This window comes from Panthera uncia (assembly GCF_023721935.1).
Source record: "Panthera uncia isolate 11264 chromosome D3 unlocalized genomic scaffold, Puncia_PCG_1.0 HiC_scaffold_8, whole genome shotgun sequence".
Lineage (NCBI taxonomy): Eukaryota > Metazoa > Chordata > Mammalia > Carnivora > Felidae > Panthera > Panthera uncia.
Window position 1 is genome coordinate 52,864,014 of NW_026057586.1, and position 19,102 is coordinate 52,883,115.

At 39.2% G+C, this 19,102-nt stretch overlaps 1 protein-coding gene across 8 annotated transcripts in view; it reads right to left on the minus strand.

Moving 5' to 3' along the window:
- MYOM1 (myomesin 1) overlaps positions 1-19,102 on the minus strand; it is a 168,652-nt gene that overhangs the window by 129,776 nt on the left and 19,774 nt on the right. For 7 of the 8 annotated variants that reach the window (XR_007455300.1, XR_007455299.1, XM_049619690.1 and 4 more), the window contains exon 4: positions 10,546-10,871. Coding sequence is in view for 6 of the 8 variants with exons in the window: in XM_049619690.1 (XP_049475647.1) it covers positions 10,546-10,844 (299 nt within the window). In the remaining 2 variants the exon portion in view is untranslated. Of the gene's footprint in view, positions 1-10,545; positions 10,872-15,651; positions 15,943-19,102 lie in introns of those variants that run through there. The other variant, XM_049619688.1, reaches the window with a different exon arrangement.

The window sequence follows — 19,102 nt, forward strand, 5'->3', positions numbered from 1 at the left end:
TAATAAAGGATTGTATGTAAAATATTCAAATAACTCTGACAACTCAATAATAAGCAGAAAAAATCCATTTAAAAATATGCAAAAGAAAAAAAGAAGCAAAAGGTTTGAACAGGCTTGTCACCAAAGAAGATATATAAATGGCTAATGAGCATATAAAAAGATGGTCAACATCATTAGTCATTAGGTAAGTGCAAATTAAAACCAAAATGAGACCCCACTACCTACCGACAAGAATGGCTATAATAAATAAGACAGAAGGTAACTAATGTGGATAAACTGGAATTCTCATACATGGCTATGGGAATGTAAAATGGTACAGTCACTGCAGAAAACAATTGAGTAGTTTCTCATAAAGTTAAACATAAACTCAGCATGTAGCTGATATTTTAGAAGGTGCTGGAGAAAGGTAACTTCAAAAATAGCCTTTCAAACTGTGTTATATGTAACAGTACCACTGAAATTTTCACAGGTTTATTTTTTAACTTTCCTTAACAACTTGATTTATTCAACAGATCCTATAAACATATTTATTCATATTCTACTGTGTGCAAAATACTGTGCCTGACTGGGGTGGGAGGGAGACATAAAGAGAAATTAAAGACCCTTGCTTTCTCAAAGCTTTACAACTTATAGGGGAATAAATGCTACCAGGCCTGACATGTCATATAATGTCCATCAAGGAAGAAAGCACAAAAGGACAGAAGGAACACAGGCAGATACGCAGAAAGAGCAGTGCAAACAAAAGTTGAATTCACAGGCTTGAGAGACAACTTCCGTCTGGGGTTACCAGGGAATCCTTTGTGGAAGAGCTGGACATTGAAAGAGGGGTAGGTCATCCTGGGATGACACAGTGGTAGGTGCAAAAGCTTCAAAGTAAAAGCTCGATTTTTATTGCTGACTTATGTATGTGTCATCGTTAGACTTTACTGAGTGGTCACAAAAGAACTGAACTCACTTTTATTATTACAACAATTTTCCTTTAAAACCGCATCTTCGTATATATTTGCAACTTATTCCTGTTGCATACAAACAAAATGCTCAGCTGTTTACCAGAAGAAAGGGAGAGGCAGCGGTTTTAGTGAACTATGGGTCATCCTTCTCGGCTGTCTTCACTCAGCTAGTCAGCCACTCCTTGGGGGCTTCTGGTATCTGAAGCCCTATCTCTTTCATCTTCAGCACCCCCTGGAGGGTCAGGAATAAGTACTTGAAGTTTGCAGTCTCTCTTTTCATTTCTACTTTTCCATCAGTCATATCTCCCTCTTGCAAAACTTGAAAGACAATACTTTCTTTGGGGTTTTATGAAAAGGTTGTTTCGGATCTACTTTTGATTTAGAGTAGCTTCATTCTATGATCCTCCTTTGATATGGGTATCATGTCAGGCTCAACACTTCTACTGACCTTTCAATTCTCCTGTTTCCCAGTCCGAACACTTATGGAGGTTTCATGAGAACATCAAAGTTAGACAAGTAGGAGACTTTGAGTCCTTTCTTTTTTACTAATACACTTTGCAGAAAAGGCTTCTAATAAGATATAAGCATGAATTTTGTTTGATTAACATCACTCTTGAAATTTACTGATGTGTAGCGTCATAATAAGTAAACATCCTTGGTTTTTTGTTTGGTTTTGCATTATTTACCTTACACTTGTCTTTTTTCCCCTTCTCCATTTCACTTTCTCAGCCATGAAAATATTTTATTTTTAGTTTTAAAAAAAAATGTTTAGTTATTTAAATAGGAATGTAGCCACAATTTTTTCTTCTCTTTATTGCTTTATTTTTTCCATTATTTAAGTTTCCATCGATAATTAACATTTTATCTTCCTTTTGGTAATTTTCCACAGCTAATGTATAGCTGTGAGCTAAAAGCAAATACCATGGAGGTTTGAACCACTTTTCAACATGAATGTAGAACAGTCACATGTTCTAGAAAAGGTGAAGGAGTAAAACACTGAGAGATTTAAATCTTTTGTGGTCCTTCTCTACACATACCTTTCAGTTTTTATCCATTTATGACTATTTTAGAAATTAACCCAGATTATGGCCTATTTTTAAGCAGAAGTGAAAAGGTTTACTCCATAGTTCCTAGATATTATATTATGCACGACACTTGAAGGAGATGCCTTATAAAGTTTTAGTCTGTGAACTGAAAATTGTCCAGGGTTTTAAAAAGTTAGTCTTATTATTTATAAGGCAGCCCAGAAATCCACATCCCACCCCACTTTGAGGATGGTCACTGTGGTTGCATGGAAGTTACCCCCCTCCTTTGGGGTGCTCTTGCTTTCTCTTGTTTCATCTAGAAAGGCTGCTGTGGAAAAGGTCAAGCCTGTTGCTACGGCTCCCATGGGCTTCCAGAGTTCCGAAATCTCTGTAGGGAAGCTCAGTTACACTCTACTGCCCAGCCAGCCAGGAACAGAGCTAACATTTCACATTGGAGCCTGGGAGGTACCACTTTGCCCCCCTTCCACCTTTGGCTGACCCATTCTATTCCTACTCTACTAAAGGACATGCCTTCCTTCTCACAGGATGGTTCACCTGTCTGTGGAAGATGAATGCCATTCTGGAGGTATCTTGTATCATCTAAACTTGAATTTAGCCTGCAAAAGAGCCTAGCAAATAACGGTTTTGAGTGACAGGGCAAAGCACAGGTAACAGAATGAATCACATCTTACCTGGCCTCAGTGTAAGTACCTGTGAAAGGAAGGGCTTAAGTTAGATGAGCTTTTGGTCTCTTCCTGCTTGACCATTCCACAGTTCTGTGGATCCACAAACTGCTGATAATATGAAGCTGGTATTACCAGGAGTGACAGTCCCAGCTCTCTCCATGCAAACGAGCCACATGTTTATAGCAGTGATAGTAGGGAGATTGACATATGGCGAAAGCTACTCTCCTTGGATTCAGGGATTCAGAACATAACTCAGTTGGCTTATAAAGAAGTAATCGGCAGGGCACCTGGCTGGCTTGGTCAGCAGAGCATGTGACTCTTGATCTTGGGGTTGTAAGTTTGAGCCCCATGTTGGGTATAGAGATTACTTTAAAATAAAGTATTTTTTTGTAAAAAAAGAAGTAATTGGCAATAAACTTGCCTATTTCTTGGGGGGAAAAAGTAACTGACTTTTCTGCTTTCATTAGATTTTTCTCTGATCTTTTTCTTTCATATGGGAAATAATGTAACTCGTCATTTTCTTAGTATTTAAAATGTGGAAGACAAATCCCAGAACACTGAATTGACTTTTGTAATCCAGAAACTGTGGTGCTTTTTCCTTATATACAATAGTTAAGCTTTTATTTAGAGATGAGGCTATAAGACTATTTCTAGAGGAGAAAAGGTAAGAGTAGGCAACCTGGATATATCAGTGGCTTTCCAAACAAATTTCATTTCCCATAACTGTCTATAGTTCAATAATTTTTTGTAATTCATATTCAGCTGCTTGAATCTATAGGTGGACCTAAATCCCCATACAACTATGGTTATTTCAGGTGTTTTTCCTATTAAGTACCATAAAAAACACTAACAGTGGAACAATGTACTTCATTGGATCTTGGGGAATGAAGAATAAGGGTATGGTTTTACCATCATTATTCTGCCTAAAGAGACTCTCAGAAAATTCATTGTATAACAAATCTACATGGATCTTTTTGCAGCCTCAAAACTATGTGACTATGGGAGTTGAAAAGCCCTGTGACAAATCTGGTAGAAGTAAGAATTCAGCAAAAGCTAATAAATCCAAAAATATGTTCATCATATCCTTTCTGACTTCCCATCTGCCCTTCCTGGACTACAGCATTGGCCTCCTATCTGGGTGACCTGCTTCTGCTCATGCACCAGTCTGTTCTCCACAGAGCAGCCACAGTGCTCCTGTCACAACTAAAGTCAGATCAAGTCATTTCTGTGCTCAAAACTTTGCCAAGACTCCCTCTAACTCAGAATAAAAAATTCTTACAATGGCCCACAAGGCCATTTGGTTGGCCATGCCCTGTCCATTTCCTTTCTGACATCTTCACGTACTTTCCCCTCACTCCTCTGTTCCCTCAGTGGCCTCGATGCTGTTCCTTGCTGAAAGGCCTTGTAGTGGCTGTTCTCAATGTCTGGTGCACCTTTCCCCCAGACAATTCCCTCTGCTACTTCACATCTTTGTTCAGATATCACCTTCCTGAGGACGTCTGACTACTCTACTTAAAATTCCAACCTGCACCCCCACCCCACATACTGATGTGTCTTAGCCTACTCGATTTTTTTATTACTTCCATAACATCTATTACCTTCTAGAGTGATATAAAATTCAAGGCCATTTTGATTATATTTATTGTTTATGGCCTGTCTCTCCATGCTAGAACATATCCTCCATGAGGGCAGGAATCTTTGTCAGTTTTGTTCAGCAATCTATCCCAAGCACCTAGAGCAGTGCTTAGCACACAGGAGGCATTCAATAAATATTTAGTGAATGAATGGACAATACTTAAACCTCAGTGACTGTCCCTGTGTGCTAGCTATTACATCAAGTACTTTATGTGATTATTTCTTTTAGACGTCCCAACATGAGGGATAAACATTTTCCCCATTTTACAGATGAAGAAACTGAGAGGTTAACTAGCTTATCTGAAGTCACAAGTCTAACTCCAAGTAAGCACAGCCTGTTTGACCCCAAAGACTATCCCCTTTGCATTATAACATCTGGAAATGAATATGTAGAAAATGGATACTAATCTGATGCCAGCAGCTGAGGTCAAGACACAGAAATGTCCACAGGCAGTAGATTTCTTTGGTAACATCTTTTGAAACCACCCTAAGGTGGGAAATAGAGCAAGTTTTCAGGTCCCCCTCCGTCCTGCTGTAATCAAACCTGCCAATAAAAGACAGAGGCTTCTGTGTTCAGTGGTCTCTATTTTGAACATTGGTATCTTCTGTCTGAATTGGAATTGTTTTGAGCATTAGCATATTCTTTGCAAACTATAGTAGTTTCAAAAGAGGTTATTACTTGGGTAACCACCAAGGGTAGTTTACCAATGTGACATGAGTGTAGGTAAGGGCATAATTTAAAGTTAGGCAGAGGTGTGCCTGGGTGGCCTAGCTGGTTAAATGCCATACTTCAGTTCGGGTCATCATCTCACAGTTCATTAGTTCAAGCCCCACATAGGGCTCTGTGCTGATAGCTCAGAGCCTGGAACCTTCTTCGGATTCTGTCTCCCTTTCTCCCTGCCCCTTCCCCCACCCTCTCTCTTTCGTTCTCTCTCTCTCAAAAATAAATAAATATTTAAAAATTTTTAAAAAACAACAAAATTAAAAAAAAATAAAGTTAGGCAGAATATCCCAGACAAGTTACTCATGCCTCAGTTTTCTCGTCCCCACACTAGTGTCTTCTACAGTCCCTCATGAGTCACTCTGTCTGATTCTAAGTGACAAGTTAGAGTCTGTGAGGTTTCAGGTTTGGCATTCATGAATGCTCCTGGATCGATTGTTCCCTGTTCTGAATCTTGTTATTGTGGTGCTCAATGGCTTTTCTAGTAGGAGGGCAAATAAAAGGAAACATAATGAAAAACTATATATTGCTGCTTCAAGAAAAATCTGGTGGCTATGAGGTGAAGGGGAGTTGGCTGATCATAACTGTCACTGGGTACTCATGGAAAGGGTGGGGGGCTTGGGGTACGATGGGGGTTAAAATCATTATTGTACCATTTCTTAGTGCAAGGGAGAAAATTTATTTAGTCTACTTGGGCTCTAATTTTCTCATTTTTATTCTTTAATGTTTATTTATTTTGGCAGAGAGAGAGACAGAGAAGAGAACACGGGTGGGGCAGAGAGAGAGAGAGGGAGGGAAAGAATCCCAAGCAGGCTCTGCACTCTCAGCACAGAGCCTCATGAACTGTGAGATCATGACCTGAGCCAAAAGCAAGAGACCCATGTTCAACTGAGCCACCCAGGCACCCCAAATTTTCTCATTTTTAAAAAGAGAATAATAATTTCCACTTCTCAGGGTTACTGTAAAGATACAGTAGTATAGAGGATACTGTGCTGAATTGCATCATATGGGTTGAATTTCAACTGTTTAGAATCAAGAAATTCAATATCTACCATTACCACAGGGTTGAGGGACAACTCTAAATCCCTCCATCATCCTAGAACTATGCTGTGTTATCTCTGCTTTTTGAAAGTTATTCATTCCTACCAAGTGTAACAAAATATTTCATTTATTATTTCCATCTTAATGTGTGATCCAGCTTACTGAAAAGAAAGTTACCATGATTTCCATAATATCACACTCCCTAAAACATCTGCCTTAATTCATCCTAACTTCATATAATATTGGTATTGGGAAAGGGACCCTCAGGCCACACACTGGGTTGTCTGATGTTTATATTCACACTTTCTAGTGCAGTGGTTTTGACCTTTGTTGAGTCACAGTGTTCTCTGGGAATCTGATAAAAACTACGGTCTTTCTCAACAAAAACAAATTCTCAACTGTGCCTAATTTTGCACATAATTTCAGATCAACCAAGACCCTGTTGAAATCTATTCAAGGATAGAAGTTAAGAACTCTTGCCGAATGGTAGTTATAAGTACCATTTCTCCTTTAATCACTGATAGTATTTGTGGATTATTTGCATAAAACAATAATTTTGTGTCACTTTGTCTTCCTGAATTACTTTAATTTAGGGTTTTTTTTTTCACTGTGACTAAGAATAAAGGCATTTATAATAAGTGTTCCAGGATTTATTTTATAACCCTTGGCTTACAATTCAATTGGTAACTGATCTGTGCTTATAAACACATTGACGCTGAACGAGCCATTGTTCCTAAGATTTACTGAGGTCAGCCAAGCCCTGAGCACATATCAGTCTCCATAGTTTCCATTTTACCACTGGACATCTAATAACAAAGCAGAGGGTAAAAATAGATCAAGCCTAGTGTTTACATACATTCCACAGAATTGCATTTATAACGCTAAGGATTTTAATCAACAACACTTTTCACAATCCAAAGAGAGATATTTCATTTAGCGGGGAAAAGTTGCTCCTCCATTTTGAGAGAATGAAAATACAACCTAAAGGAATTACGAAGATTCTGAAATGTTCAAAGAATATTATTTGCACCTGTTAGCTCTAGGTCTAAAAAAAGAAAAACTAAAATAACCCCAGGATTAGGTTGGCTTTCTTTTCCTTTACATTGCATTACATAAAGGGAAAAATATTGGTGTTTTCTTCCCTCTCTTGTTTCTGTGTCAACATTTCTAGGTTAGTATATTTCTACCAAGAGTCTGAGTTCTTCAACATTAAAGCCATTAATGAATACCTACCTACCTTCCTGCCTACATAAAATACAGGCATAGTAGGAAAGAACACGATGTGAAGTTGAGTATAGGAAAATAATTACAGTTCCATTTCCTATAGAAAGCTTATTATGTGAGGCTTTTAAAGCTGAAATGGCTACGTGTTCCAAAGATAACACAGAGCAATTTTTTTCTGAATAAAATATAAAAATGCTCAAAGTTCAATTACTAATGTTTAATATAATATATCCAATTATAAATAAATATGAATAGGGGTGCCTGGGTGGCTCAGTCAGTTGAGCGTCCGACTTCGGCTCATGTCATGATCTCACAGTTTGTGAGTTCGAGCCCTGCATCGGGCTCTGTGCTGACAGCTCTGAGCCTGGAGCCTGTTTTGGATTCTGTGTCTTCCTCTCTCTCTGCCCCTCCCCTACTCGTGCTCTGTCTTTCTCTGCCTCTCAAAAATAAAGAAACTTAATAAAAAAATTTTTTAATAAATATGAATATTACACATATGGTTAAAAGAAGAATTTGTTTAAAATTTTAACATAAAATTTAGCAATAGAGTTGAAGAAGTGAAGATCTCTTTAAAATACAAATTCATAGGGTGCCTGGGTGGCTCAGTCAGTTAAGCGTCCGACTTCAGCTCAGGTCATGATCTTGAGGTTCATGAGTTCCAGCTCCATGTCAGGCTCTGTGCTGTCAGCTCGGAGCCTGGAGCCTGGAGCCTGCTTCGGATTCTGTGACTCCCTCTCTCTCTGCCCCTCCCCTGCTCATGTTCTCTCAAAAATAAATAAACTTAAAAAAAATTGTAATACAAATGCAGAAAACTCTATAGATTCTATAGCCTTGGGGAAAGGAAATAAATACACAAGCAGTGACATTAACAACTATACAATAATGAAAATACCCATCTTCTACCTCTTCTATAGACTCAGCACAGTCTTGGAAAATGGATATTTAAAATGTAATCCTCCTCTATTACAAGACAGCTGCTTTCCTAAATGAGGTTCTTAATGTTCTGTGGAACATTCTTCAGAACAAAATGATGCTGCCACATACACATGGTGTTAATTCCCCCCAACTTTCCTTTGGAAGGCAGTTCATCTGAAGCAAGTGCTAAAAGAAATGAATTCATCTTAGCAACAATATTTCCATATTTACAGCCAACACAAAGTCCTTCTGAATATCCCATGAAAGTGAGATGGCAAGATGATCCTGTTCCATTTTAAATGGAATTTCATAACGTTGCCATCATATATCCTAGGTAAGCCCCAGCAGACTCTGGCTCTGTTACTGAACAGAGCAGAAACTCCCAGGAGGTCCCTGCTCGTGCCCAAGAAACAACAGCTGTAGATCAGGTGCTGCTTAAACCCACTGGGGATTCATTCAGGAATTTCTTCCTTCAGAAATCATCCTCACTTTGATACAAACCACTGTGTTATTTCCTTAATAATACCTTTAAATCCCAGAAATAAACACTTTTCTAGTTGTCCTAACAGATATTTTGTGGACTTAAATTTTGTAAAACTTAAAATTATATTATTATGTTTATAACAAAAGAATGCAACTATGCCAGATGCTTTGGAGGGGATTCAAGGCAGCAAGTGGTTATTTACCACATAGTCCAAAAATGTCTATGTTTTCAAGTTCAGCAATGTCTTCTGTGGACTATGGATAGATTTTTTAAAATATTTTTTAACATTTATTTATTTTTGAGAGACTGAGAGAGACAGAGTGTGAGTGGGGGAGGGTCAGAGAGAAGGTGACACAGAATCCGAAGCAGGCTCCAGGCTCCAGGCTCCGAGCTGTCAGCACACAGCCCTACGTGGGGCTGAAACCCACAAACCACAAGATCATGACCTGAGCTGAAGTTGGACACTTAACTGACTGGGCCACCCAAGTGCCCCAGGATTTTTAATAAAATCACATAAATCTTGCAAGTGTTTTTTTGATTCCCATGAAACATTTCATTCTGGATATCAAGAAAATAAAAACTGGCTTGGGCTGAGAAAGTAAGCATCTGCCCAGCATTCATCAGGCTGGAACAAAAGACACAGAAGCCAATTGCAAAGTTCACAGGAAACATTTCTCCAAGGGATACTGCTGCTGTAAAAGGCTGTGGTAACCTCCTTCTTTGTGTGACTACAGATCACTGAGAAACTTTCTTCTCTAATATCAAAGATTATCAGTAAGTTTGCCGTTTGAAATTTTATCAGTGAGAATGAGACAATGTACTCTTACCTGGATGACCCCAGTCACTGTTGACACAAAGAAGCAGCCTCAGTTCCCAACCCTGGGGCTAAGCTGCCACATTAAGGGTTTCTGGATACAACAGTCCTCACTTATCTCAACTTCACTGTTTCCAGTAGAAACAGGACCCTGGGTTCACTTTGCAAACCAAACCTGCATGTAAACTCCACTCTTCCTAGAATGCTATAGTAACTCTCTTTCCCTCTGTGGCATGGTCTCCCTCATTGCAATGGGTTGATCAATCTACTTTGATCAGAGTACAGATTTATTCCTGGTATTCTTAAGCTGACTGAGATAAGGGCCTAGTTTTATAAAATGTTCTAGCTGGGGTGCCTCTGTGGCTCAGTCGGTTGAGCGTCCGACTTCAGCTCAGGTCATGATCTCATACTCAATGAGTTCGAGACCTGCATCGGGCCCTGTGCTGACAGCTCAAAGCCTGGAGCCTGCTTCAGATTCTGTGTCTCCCTCTCTCTCTGCCCCTCCCCTGATCATGCTCTGTCTCTCTCTGTCTCAAAAATAAATAAAAACATAAAGTGTTCTAGCTAAAGAAAATATCTGCTGCCTGAACAATAGCTCAGAATTGGTTCTCAGATATTGAAAAAGTAGAACACATCTCTGCTGTAGTTTGGGCGCCTGTGACCTGTGAATTTTAAATTCTATACTGGCTTCTCATCTAAGTAGAAACATTCTGAGGGCCAGGAAACCTGCTGTGAGTGTTGAAATGATATTTTCTGGCTCTGCTGCTGCTGAATGTTGAAATCAATCTGTGGCAAAACTTCTCTGCTTCTAGCAATATCACAGTTGGCAATGCAAGCAAGGCACGCCAGTGTGATTATAAAGTGTGAAATTCAAAGAGAATGTAAAGGGAAACAGGTAGACAGAAGTCCCAGGTCTCCCAAACACATGGCCTCACTCCACACCTGGTTTAAATGTAGGGCTGCCAGATTAAAAAGAAAGGGAAATGATGTAGGAGGGTTATTCAGAGAACGTGCCTTTGCCCTAAGGTTGGAAGGCTGCTTTTGACATACCCGTGGGAGTAGCCATAATCATAGGCTGAGGCTGTCTTCCGACTGGCTGCAGATGCATGGGTGGACGCAGTGGCCCGAGAGGCCTGCTGCTGGTACGAGGCTGCTTCAGCCTGGCTGAAGGTCTCGGATTCCTGGCGGTGCGCGGCAGAGGACCGGCTGCTGTAGGCCGTGGAGCCGTGGGTGTAGATGGCAGAACTTTTCTTCTCCTGCTGGTAGTGGCTCATGGTGGTGCGAAGGTCCTTGTTGCGGTAGCTGCTGTCATAGTGCTGGTGGAGCTTCTGATAAAATGGCAAAGACATCGTGTGCCCCGGAGGGAACCAGGTAACCTATAAGAAAGTAGCAAATTTTGAGTGAATTATTAAGTAACAAGTGGGCACCTGGGTGGCTCAGTCAGTTAAGTGTTCAATTCTTCTTTTTTCTTTTTTAATATTTATTTATTTATTTTTGAGAGAGAGAGAGAGAGAGAGAGAGAGAGAGAGAGAGAGTGGGGTAGGGGCAGAGAGAGAGGGAGAGAGAGAATCCCAAGCAAGCTCTGCAGTGTCAGCACAGAACCCAATGTGGGGCTTGAACTCACAAATTCTGAGATCACCACCTGAGCCAAAACCAAGAGTCGGATGCTCAACTGACTGAGCCACCCAGGCACCCCTAAGTTTCTGATTCTTGATTTCGGCTCAGGTTATGATCTCAGAGTTTCGTGAGTTCGAGCCCCATGTCAGGCTCTGTGCTGACTGTGCAGGGCCTGCTTGGGATTCTCTGTCTCCCTCTCTCTCCCTCTCTCTCTCTCTCTCAACATAAAAAAAAAAAAAAGAAAAAGAAAAACAAAAGAAAGAAAGAAGCAAGTCATCTAAACCAATATGCAAAAGTTAATACTCTTATCTTTTCCAAAGAGCAAATGGAAAATGATGTGAAGGTTAGCTTAACTGGTTACTCAGCAAACTTTCTACTTCATGGCCCACTTAAGCCCCCTCCTGCCTTTAGGTCTTCTAATAGTGCAGGTTTCTTTTTGTTTGTTTGTTTTAATATCTAGGAGGTCTTTACAAAATTTCCCTACTCTGGCTATTTGCTTTTTCCTCAGGCCTTTCATAATATGTATTTCTAATTTTCTGGCATTTCATTCTGATGGGGGCTTCTACTGGGAGAATATGTAATGAGGAGAGCCTGTGTATAGTCAACGTGGTTTTCATTCAACAAACAATTACTGAGCACTTACTACGAGCCTGGTTCTGTTCCAGCACAAGAAATACACAGATGAACAAAACAAACAAAATCCCTGCTCTGATAACTTTATATAGGACCTTATATTCTATAGCAGGAGATAGCCAAAAGAGAAAATAACTAAAATGTAAGGTAAACAGAATGTGTTAAATGCTACAGTCAAAAACAAAGGGGGAAAAAAACAAAGAGTTGGGATGCAATTTTAGACAGCCTCATTAGGGATAGCTTCTGAGCATGAGAGTGACATCTGAGCATGAGATATCAGAGGAAGAGTGTTTAGATGGAAGACCATTGCAAAGACACGAGGGTGTGAGCGTGCCTGTTGTACTCCAGGAGTAGCAAATGGCAGTGAAGCTGCAAGGAGTGAGCAGGGTGCAAAGAGAGGTATAGGAGAGGATATGTTGGGGGTGGGGTGGGAGGGTAGACAGCGTAGGGCCCGAGAAGTGACTGCAAAGACTTTGTCTTTTACTCTGAAAGGGCAGAAAAACCATCAAAAGGTTACAAGCTGAGACTCATTGTGGTTGATATATAAATGATAGACTACTGAGAGACAAGAAGGAAAGCCAGGAGACCAATCAAAAGGCTGTTGTGGGGGTGTCTGCCTGGCTCAGTTGGTGGAGCGTGTGACTCTTCATCTTGGGGTTGTGGGTTCAAGCCCCACATTGGGTGGAGAGATTACTTAAAAATAAAACTTTTAAAAAAATAAAAATAAATTTTAAAAAAAGAAGGCTGTTATGAGCTACGTTGTATTCCCCCAGATTCATATGTTGAAGTCCCAACCACCAGTACTTCAGAATGTGACTACATTTGGAGATAGGGTCGTTACAGAGGAAATGAGGTTAAAATGAGATCATTGGGATGGGCCCTCAGTCAATATGACTGGTGTCTCTGTAAGAAGAGAAAGTTAGAACACAGACATGTACATATACAGAGGAAGACTCTGTGAAGAGGGACAAGAAGATCATCTATAAGGGGGGCCTCAAAACACAACAACTCTGCCCACACCTTGATCTCAGATTTCTAGCCTCCAGAATTGTGACAAGATACATTTCTGTTGTTTAAGCCACCCAGTCTATGGTACCTTGTTAGGGCAGCCCTAGCAAATGAATACAAAGGCCACTGCAATAGTCCAGGCTAGACATGAAGATGGTGGCAGTGGAAGTGTGAAAAGTGATCAGACTCTGCACGTGTTTTGAAGGTGGAACCAACAGCATTTGCTGAAAGTTCTGAATTAGGGTGTGAAACAAAGAGGAGTGAGAGACGATGCTGAGGTTTTTGCCTGAGTGACTGGAAGAATGAAGTTGTTGACTGAGATGGGCAGGAGTGTCATAAAGCACAGTTAGGGATGGAAGTACAGGAGATAGGTTTGAGATATACTACAACTGAGATACCTGCTAGATATCCAAGTGGAGAGGTTAAGGTGGACACATGACTTTGGGCCACGGGGTAAAGGTCCAGGATGGACACCTACCTTTGGGAATCAGCAACATATGGATGGTATGCAAAGCCAAAAAAATAGATCAGAATGATTATAAATGGAAAAAGAAGTTCTAGGACTGAACCTTGGAGTTTGCTTATATGATTGACCCTTGAACAATGGCAGGGTCCCGCCATTGGGACCCACTGGGTCCCTCCGCCCGCACCCAGACAGTGGAAAATCCACATATAAACTTTGACCCCCCCAAACTTAACTACTAATAGCCAACTGTTGACTAGAAGCCTTACTGATAATATACACAGTAGATAAACACATATTTTGCACATTATATGTATTATATACTGTATTATTACAATAAAGTCAGATAAAAGAAAATATTAAGGAATCAAAAAGAAAATAGATTTACAGTACTGTACTATATTTATCAAAAAAATGTTGTGTATAAGAGGGGCCATGCAGTTCAAACCCATGTTATTTAAGGGTCAACAGCATTATCCTGTAATGAGCTCTCTCAAATCCCATGAACACTTGAAAAAGGTACAGTGTCAAACCAGACAATTTGCTCCATTAAGAATATGAAGGCTTCTAGTCTTCTTGCACAAAGAAGTAAGAAAGTCAGCCATCAGTGTAGAAGGTTGCACTGTGAACTTCAGCTAACAGTTCAACTGACAGTCAAAGGTAAGTCTGTGTAGCAGAGAGAGGGAGGCTTCACATTGTATGAGTTTTCTTAAATGCTGTGTCCACTGACAGGAGTTGTATCAGTCACACTGACAACGTTGGAGGAAGTAATAGTTTTATAGGAGTCCCTCCACCCATTTTTAATACTTTTGTGCATGTTCTGAAATGTGATTTGTAAATTTTACAAGTAAAAGTCGTTGTGAGGTAGTCAGTTTTTTCCAAATCTCTTTTTTGATTATTTTAAATGAGGAATGAATTCTTCTAAAGTTGCCATATTTTTTGTGAGGGTTAAATCAACTTTTTATTTAGACTCTTTTGTAAGTCAGCATGCATTCCCTAGGGAAGAAAATCCAGCAAACTCCACTCCAGAAATATTTATCTTGGGGCTCATGGAAGATATCAGTCTACATGGCATTTCCCAAGAGGAAAAAAATAGCTACTAGCAAGCAACTTTGCTTCGACCCTTAAATAGATTGCTATCTTCTGTTCTAAAACATACAGAATAATTACCATATGTAATGAATAATTATTAGATAAATTTTGATTTAAAAAGAATTAGAATATATTAATATAGAAATATGTTAGGCAGTTATAAAGGTAATAGATACATTTCTTTAATGATGCATACTACATTGCAGCATGGCAAAGGTTGTTTAAAAGATGTCCAAACAAATGAATGACCTTCCTATGTATTAAGTTATAAGACAAGTTCATATAAGCTCAGGTGACTTGAAATGCTTACATTTTCACAAAGTAAAATCTTTAAATATTTTGCCCCAATTCTATTTTGTACTTCTTTATTTCTATTTTGCCCCAATTCTATTTTCTACTCTCTTTATTTCTATTTTGCCCTCAGTAGATTTATTTTTAATAGTACTTAACATTGCAGGCACATCCATAATGTATTACAAGTAAACAGGGTCTGGCTTGTAGTCGTCAGAGCTGGTTGCCTCTGCTCTGACCTCTGGAACGAAGGTACAACTACCTTCGCTTCAAGTAAGTGAGGATTATCCCCAACACGTGACAGCTAGAGTATGCGGGGAGGAAAGATGGTTAAGACTGGCATTTTCTTTCTGAATATAATTTGGGAATTTGGGGAGAAATACTGATTACAAAATTAAAATCCTGAGATGATACTTTTGTGCAAGCGTTAGAGGCCCAAAGCTGATTAGAATCATTCACAGAAAGTGTGAACTTTAGGATCATCATGTGGGGATCTGTGTTGCTACTGAACTATGACTTAACCATTTTCGGGTCAGAAATATCATAATGCACTCTTACATGTGTCCACATGGCATTGACATAACAAAATCACTGAATTCGAAACTACGGACTTCTGAGTGAATTTACTTCCTCTTGGTCTAATTTGTAATCAGGGAATATTGTAGGCATGTGGAAAACAGAAAACATATTACTTGCTGTCATCTCATCCATTCCAGATTCCAACCAAACCACAGAACTATAACTTGGAAAGAGTACTTGGACTCACACTTACAGTTCCACCTGAGACAGATCTTATCTCCTTATAGTTCCAGGAACAGTAGCTTAACTTAAAAAGAACAGTGTGATGTGAGAGAATAGCTGTGCCAGCAGAAACTGGCACCCTGCTGCTTTTGTCTTCCCGCCCAGGGGCTCCACTTTCCTATTTCTCTGCTATTCTGACAGCTCTTTGAGCAAACCACTGAACTCACAAGATAGAAAGAAACCACATGCATGCAATGCTGTTAAGCACCTAAAATATCAAGTGCATTCTTCTGCCTCAGTGTCACACTTACCAGTTTGCAAAGGAGCGATGGTGGTGCACAAATGCTCCGAGGTGGCTGTGGAGCTGGACGAGAGAATGAAAAGCCCACGGAGGATGAATCCCAAAGAAAACGTGAAGAGGCAGGCCTAAAGACAGGACCCTGGGGACCAGTTCAAAAATAATGCATGTGGTCAGGCTGTAGAATGTCAGAGCCACACAGCCAGCCTTTTATGGCCAAGAAGGCAGACAAATATAGCAGCAAGTGGATGGGGCGGGTAGTCCTAACCAAGAGGAGGAGAGAGGCACTGGCAGGTAGCTGCCTCAGTCACGCACTTACATTAATGCCAGTCAATGGGCCTGTCCTGATTTCACCAAATGCAGGATTTTTATGAGGCTGGAAGAGCTATTTTCAATATGTCTTTTATGGCTGGATATTTAAAAGTGCAATGGAAAAAGGAGTTTGTGTTGTGAACTAAAAATAGGTGTGGTAATCTGATTCCCAAAATGGACTTCATGGAATTTTAATGCCAAGATATGGTTCTGGGTGTGCTGTTCGTAACACATGTACAGTACATTTAAAAGGCACAAGGTTTAAAAAGAACTTGAGGCTAACTAAAGGCAAAACACGTAAAAAATGGGTCCCATGTGGTGGCAACTTTGGCCTGACAATACACAGTCACTATTTCTCTCATGCTTCAAAGTCACAGCTTCAGGCTTGAGTATTTGAATCCCTTTTTTCACTAATTAAAGCCTTTGAGAAGCAACACGTTTTTCTCTTTGCCAAAGTCACAGTAGGGTCAGTTTATCTAACCAGAGATTCTTTCTTTGTTTTTCAGACTATGCAACAAATTAACAGGTGGTAGAACCTGGTGGTTAGAGTCTACATTTTGGATTCAGACTAGAGCTAGATTCCTGACCATCGATTCAACCTCAAGCAATTTATTTCTCCTTCCTAAGCTTCATTTTCCTTCTCTACAAAATATATCCAAATTATGAGAATGCCGTAGAGATTCAATGAGATAATGCATTTAACCCAGTGATTACCACGTAACAGTAAACATCAACTATTATTACTGATAGAAATAATTTGAAAGCTCATTGTTCATATTATATGTACTGAACTGGTTAAGCTCCAACATGATATTACAGTGATATCACCTCAAGTGAATACAGATCACTTGTAACTATAAAATATTAAACAGACCTAATATTGTAGTCTATAATTACTTTCTTGATGATAACTACAGTTAAAACTGAGACCCTGTGATAGGCACTTTATATACAGGACCTCATTTAATTCTCATAATTTCCTGCAAGCGAGGTATAATCAGCTTTACTATATAGCCAAGGAAATCAAGGTTTTGAAGGTAAAGTCATTTACCAAAGATCACCCAGCTAGTAAATGACAAATGCAATTCATTTAATCCATAATTGGACTCCAAATCCCAGCACTTCTTGCCATGCATTGATGTATCCTCTAGCGACACTTCGTTTACAAGAAACTAGGTATTCTGTGAGTCTCTCTTACATTATGCTCTGCTTCTGAGCTATCCAAAGTATGTAAAAGAATGCATTCCATTTAGTCCTGATGCTGTTTCCTGGTAAAATTCAACTTGGCATTTCTTCGTCAACATATACCTCCTGTCAGTGTGCATATGGACATTTGAGCTATTTGGAATCCATATGAGAGTTTTCCAAGTTTCATGTTTCCCAAGCATCCATTTGTTCTCTAAACACCCAATATAGAATGGTAGTGGTTCTGATTTTTATCCACCAGGCATGAGAATGGTTCCCAGTGGGCTGTTTCTGTAGACAACATGTTTCAAATCTTCTCAAAACAGGAGGGAGAAAAATAAACAAAAATAAAATATATAAATCATAATACTAGATACTAGATGATATTTAATGACCATTTGCTATATGTCAGGCATTAATGCTAATTGCTTTACAGTATCTTATTTGAACACGCTGCATATACATAAAAACATTTTATGGATTATGAAGTTAAGATTTAGAGAGGTTAATATTCTTTTTTTTTTTTAAATGTTTTTAATGTTTATTTTTTGAGAGAGAGAGAGAGAGACAGAGCACAAGTTGGGGAGGGGCAGACAGAGAGGGAGACACAGAATTTGAAGCAAGCTTGGGGCTCTGAGCTGTCAGCACAGAGCTTGACACAGGGCTTGAACCCACAGATTGTGAGACCCTGACCTGAGCCAAAGTCAGACGCTCAACCGACTAAGCCACCCAGGCACCCAACCAAGAGGCTAATATTCTTAATATCACATAACTAGAATGTGACAGAGGATTTAAACTCAGTTCTGTTCTATACAGAGTGTAGTCTCCAAATTTCATACTATACTGCCTTTCAACAATTTAACTGTGTGTGTGTGTGTGTGTGTGTGTGTGTGTGTGTAGATAGAGCCATAGGCCAATAATGTCCATCAGAAGGAAGACCCGTTACTAAAGAATTTGTTATATTTCCTGTGCAACAATTATTTATTACATCAAGATATACTGGCGACAAAATCAATACCTCAAAATATTTACAGAATTTTGATCCCAGTTAAAAATACAAAATTAGAGAAGTCCACACACACTTTTGGAAAACTAAAATATTATCATTTATACACTGACACTCAAGATCCCAGTGAAAGCCAAATAGTTTATTTCAAACAAATATATAGGATTTGACAAAACAGCATGAGCTAGAATCAACTTAGTTTATCAAGTGATCTTTCTGCTATAGCATCATCTGGATTCACCCTTTCCTGACAACATATTTATTTAAAATACAGCTATCCAGGAGCACCTGGATGGCTCAGTCAGTTAAGCATCCGACTCTTGATTTCAGCTCAGATCATGATCTCACAGCTGGTGAGCTCGAGCCCTGCATCAAGCTCTGCACTGACAGTGTGGAGACTGCTTGGAATTCTCCCCCCCCCCCTCAATCTGTCTCTCTCAAAACAAACATGAAAAAATAACATATAGCTATCCAAATTACATACATACTACATAATTAAACTAAAATTAAAGAAGAAAAATTTAGCTGGTCTCATAAAACTCAATTATTGTGATTCAATCATGATTCCCTTATAGATGAAAAATCATCTTGTCAATTACTCTGATATAATCATAAAGCCCTTATAGATGTGTAATTATTCTGAAAACTTAATGGAATGCTAACCAAGTATTAATTTAAATTTCCTAGGAAACCATCTAATGGAAATGGCTCTTTAAAAAGCAATGAACTATAAAAGTTTGAAAATTTAAAAAAATACTTGCTTCTAGAATTATGGGGTTTTTAAAAGCAATTTTAAAGTAGATATATTCTCTCTTCAAACTGACTTTTAAGAATATTAATATTTTGGGGGCACCTGGCTAGCTCAGTTGGAGAGCATGATCTGGGGGCTGTAAGTTTGAGCCCCATGTTGGGTATAGAGATTACTAAAATAAATAAATAAATAAATAAATAAATAAATAAA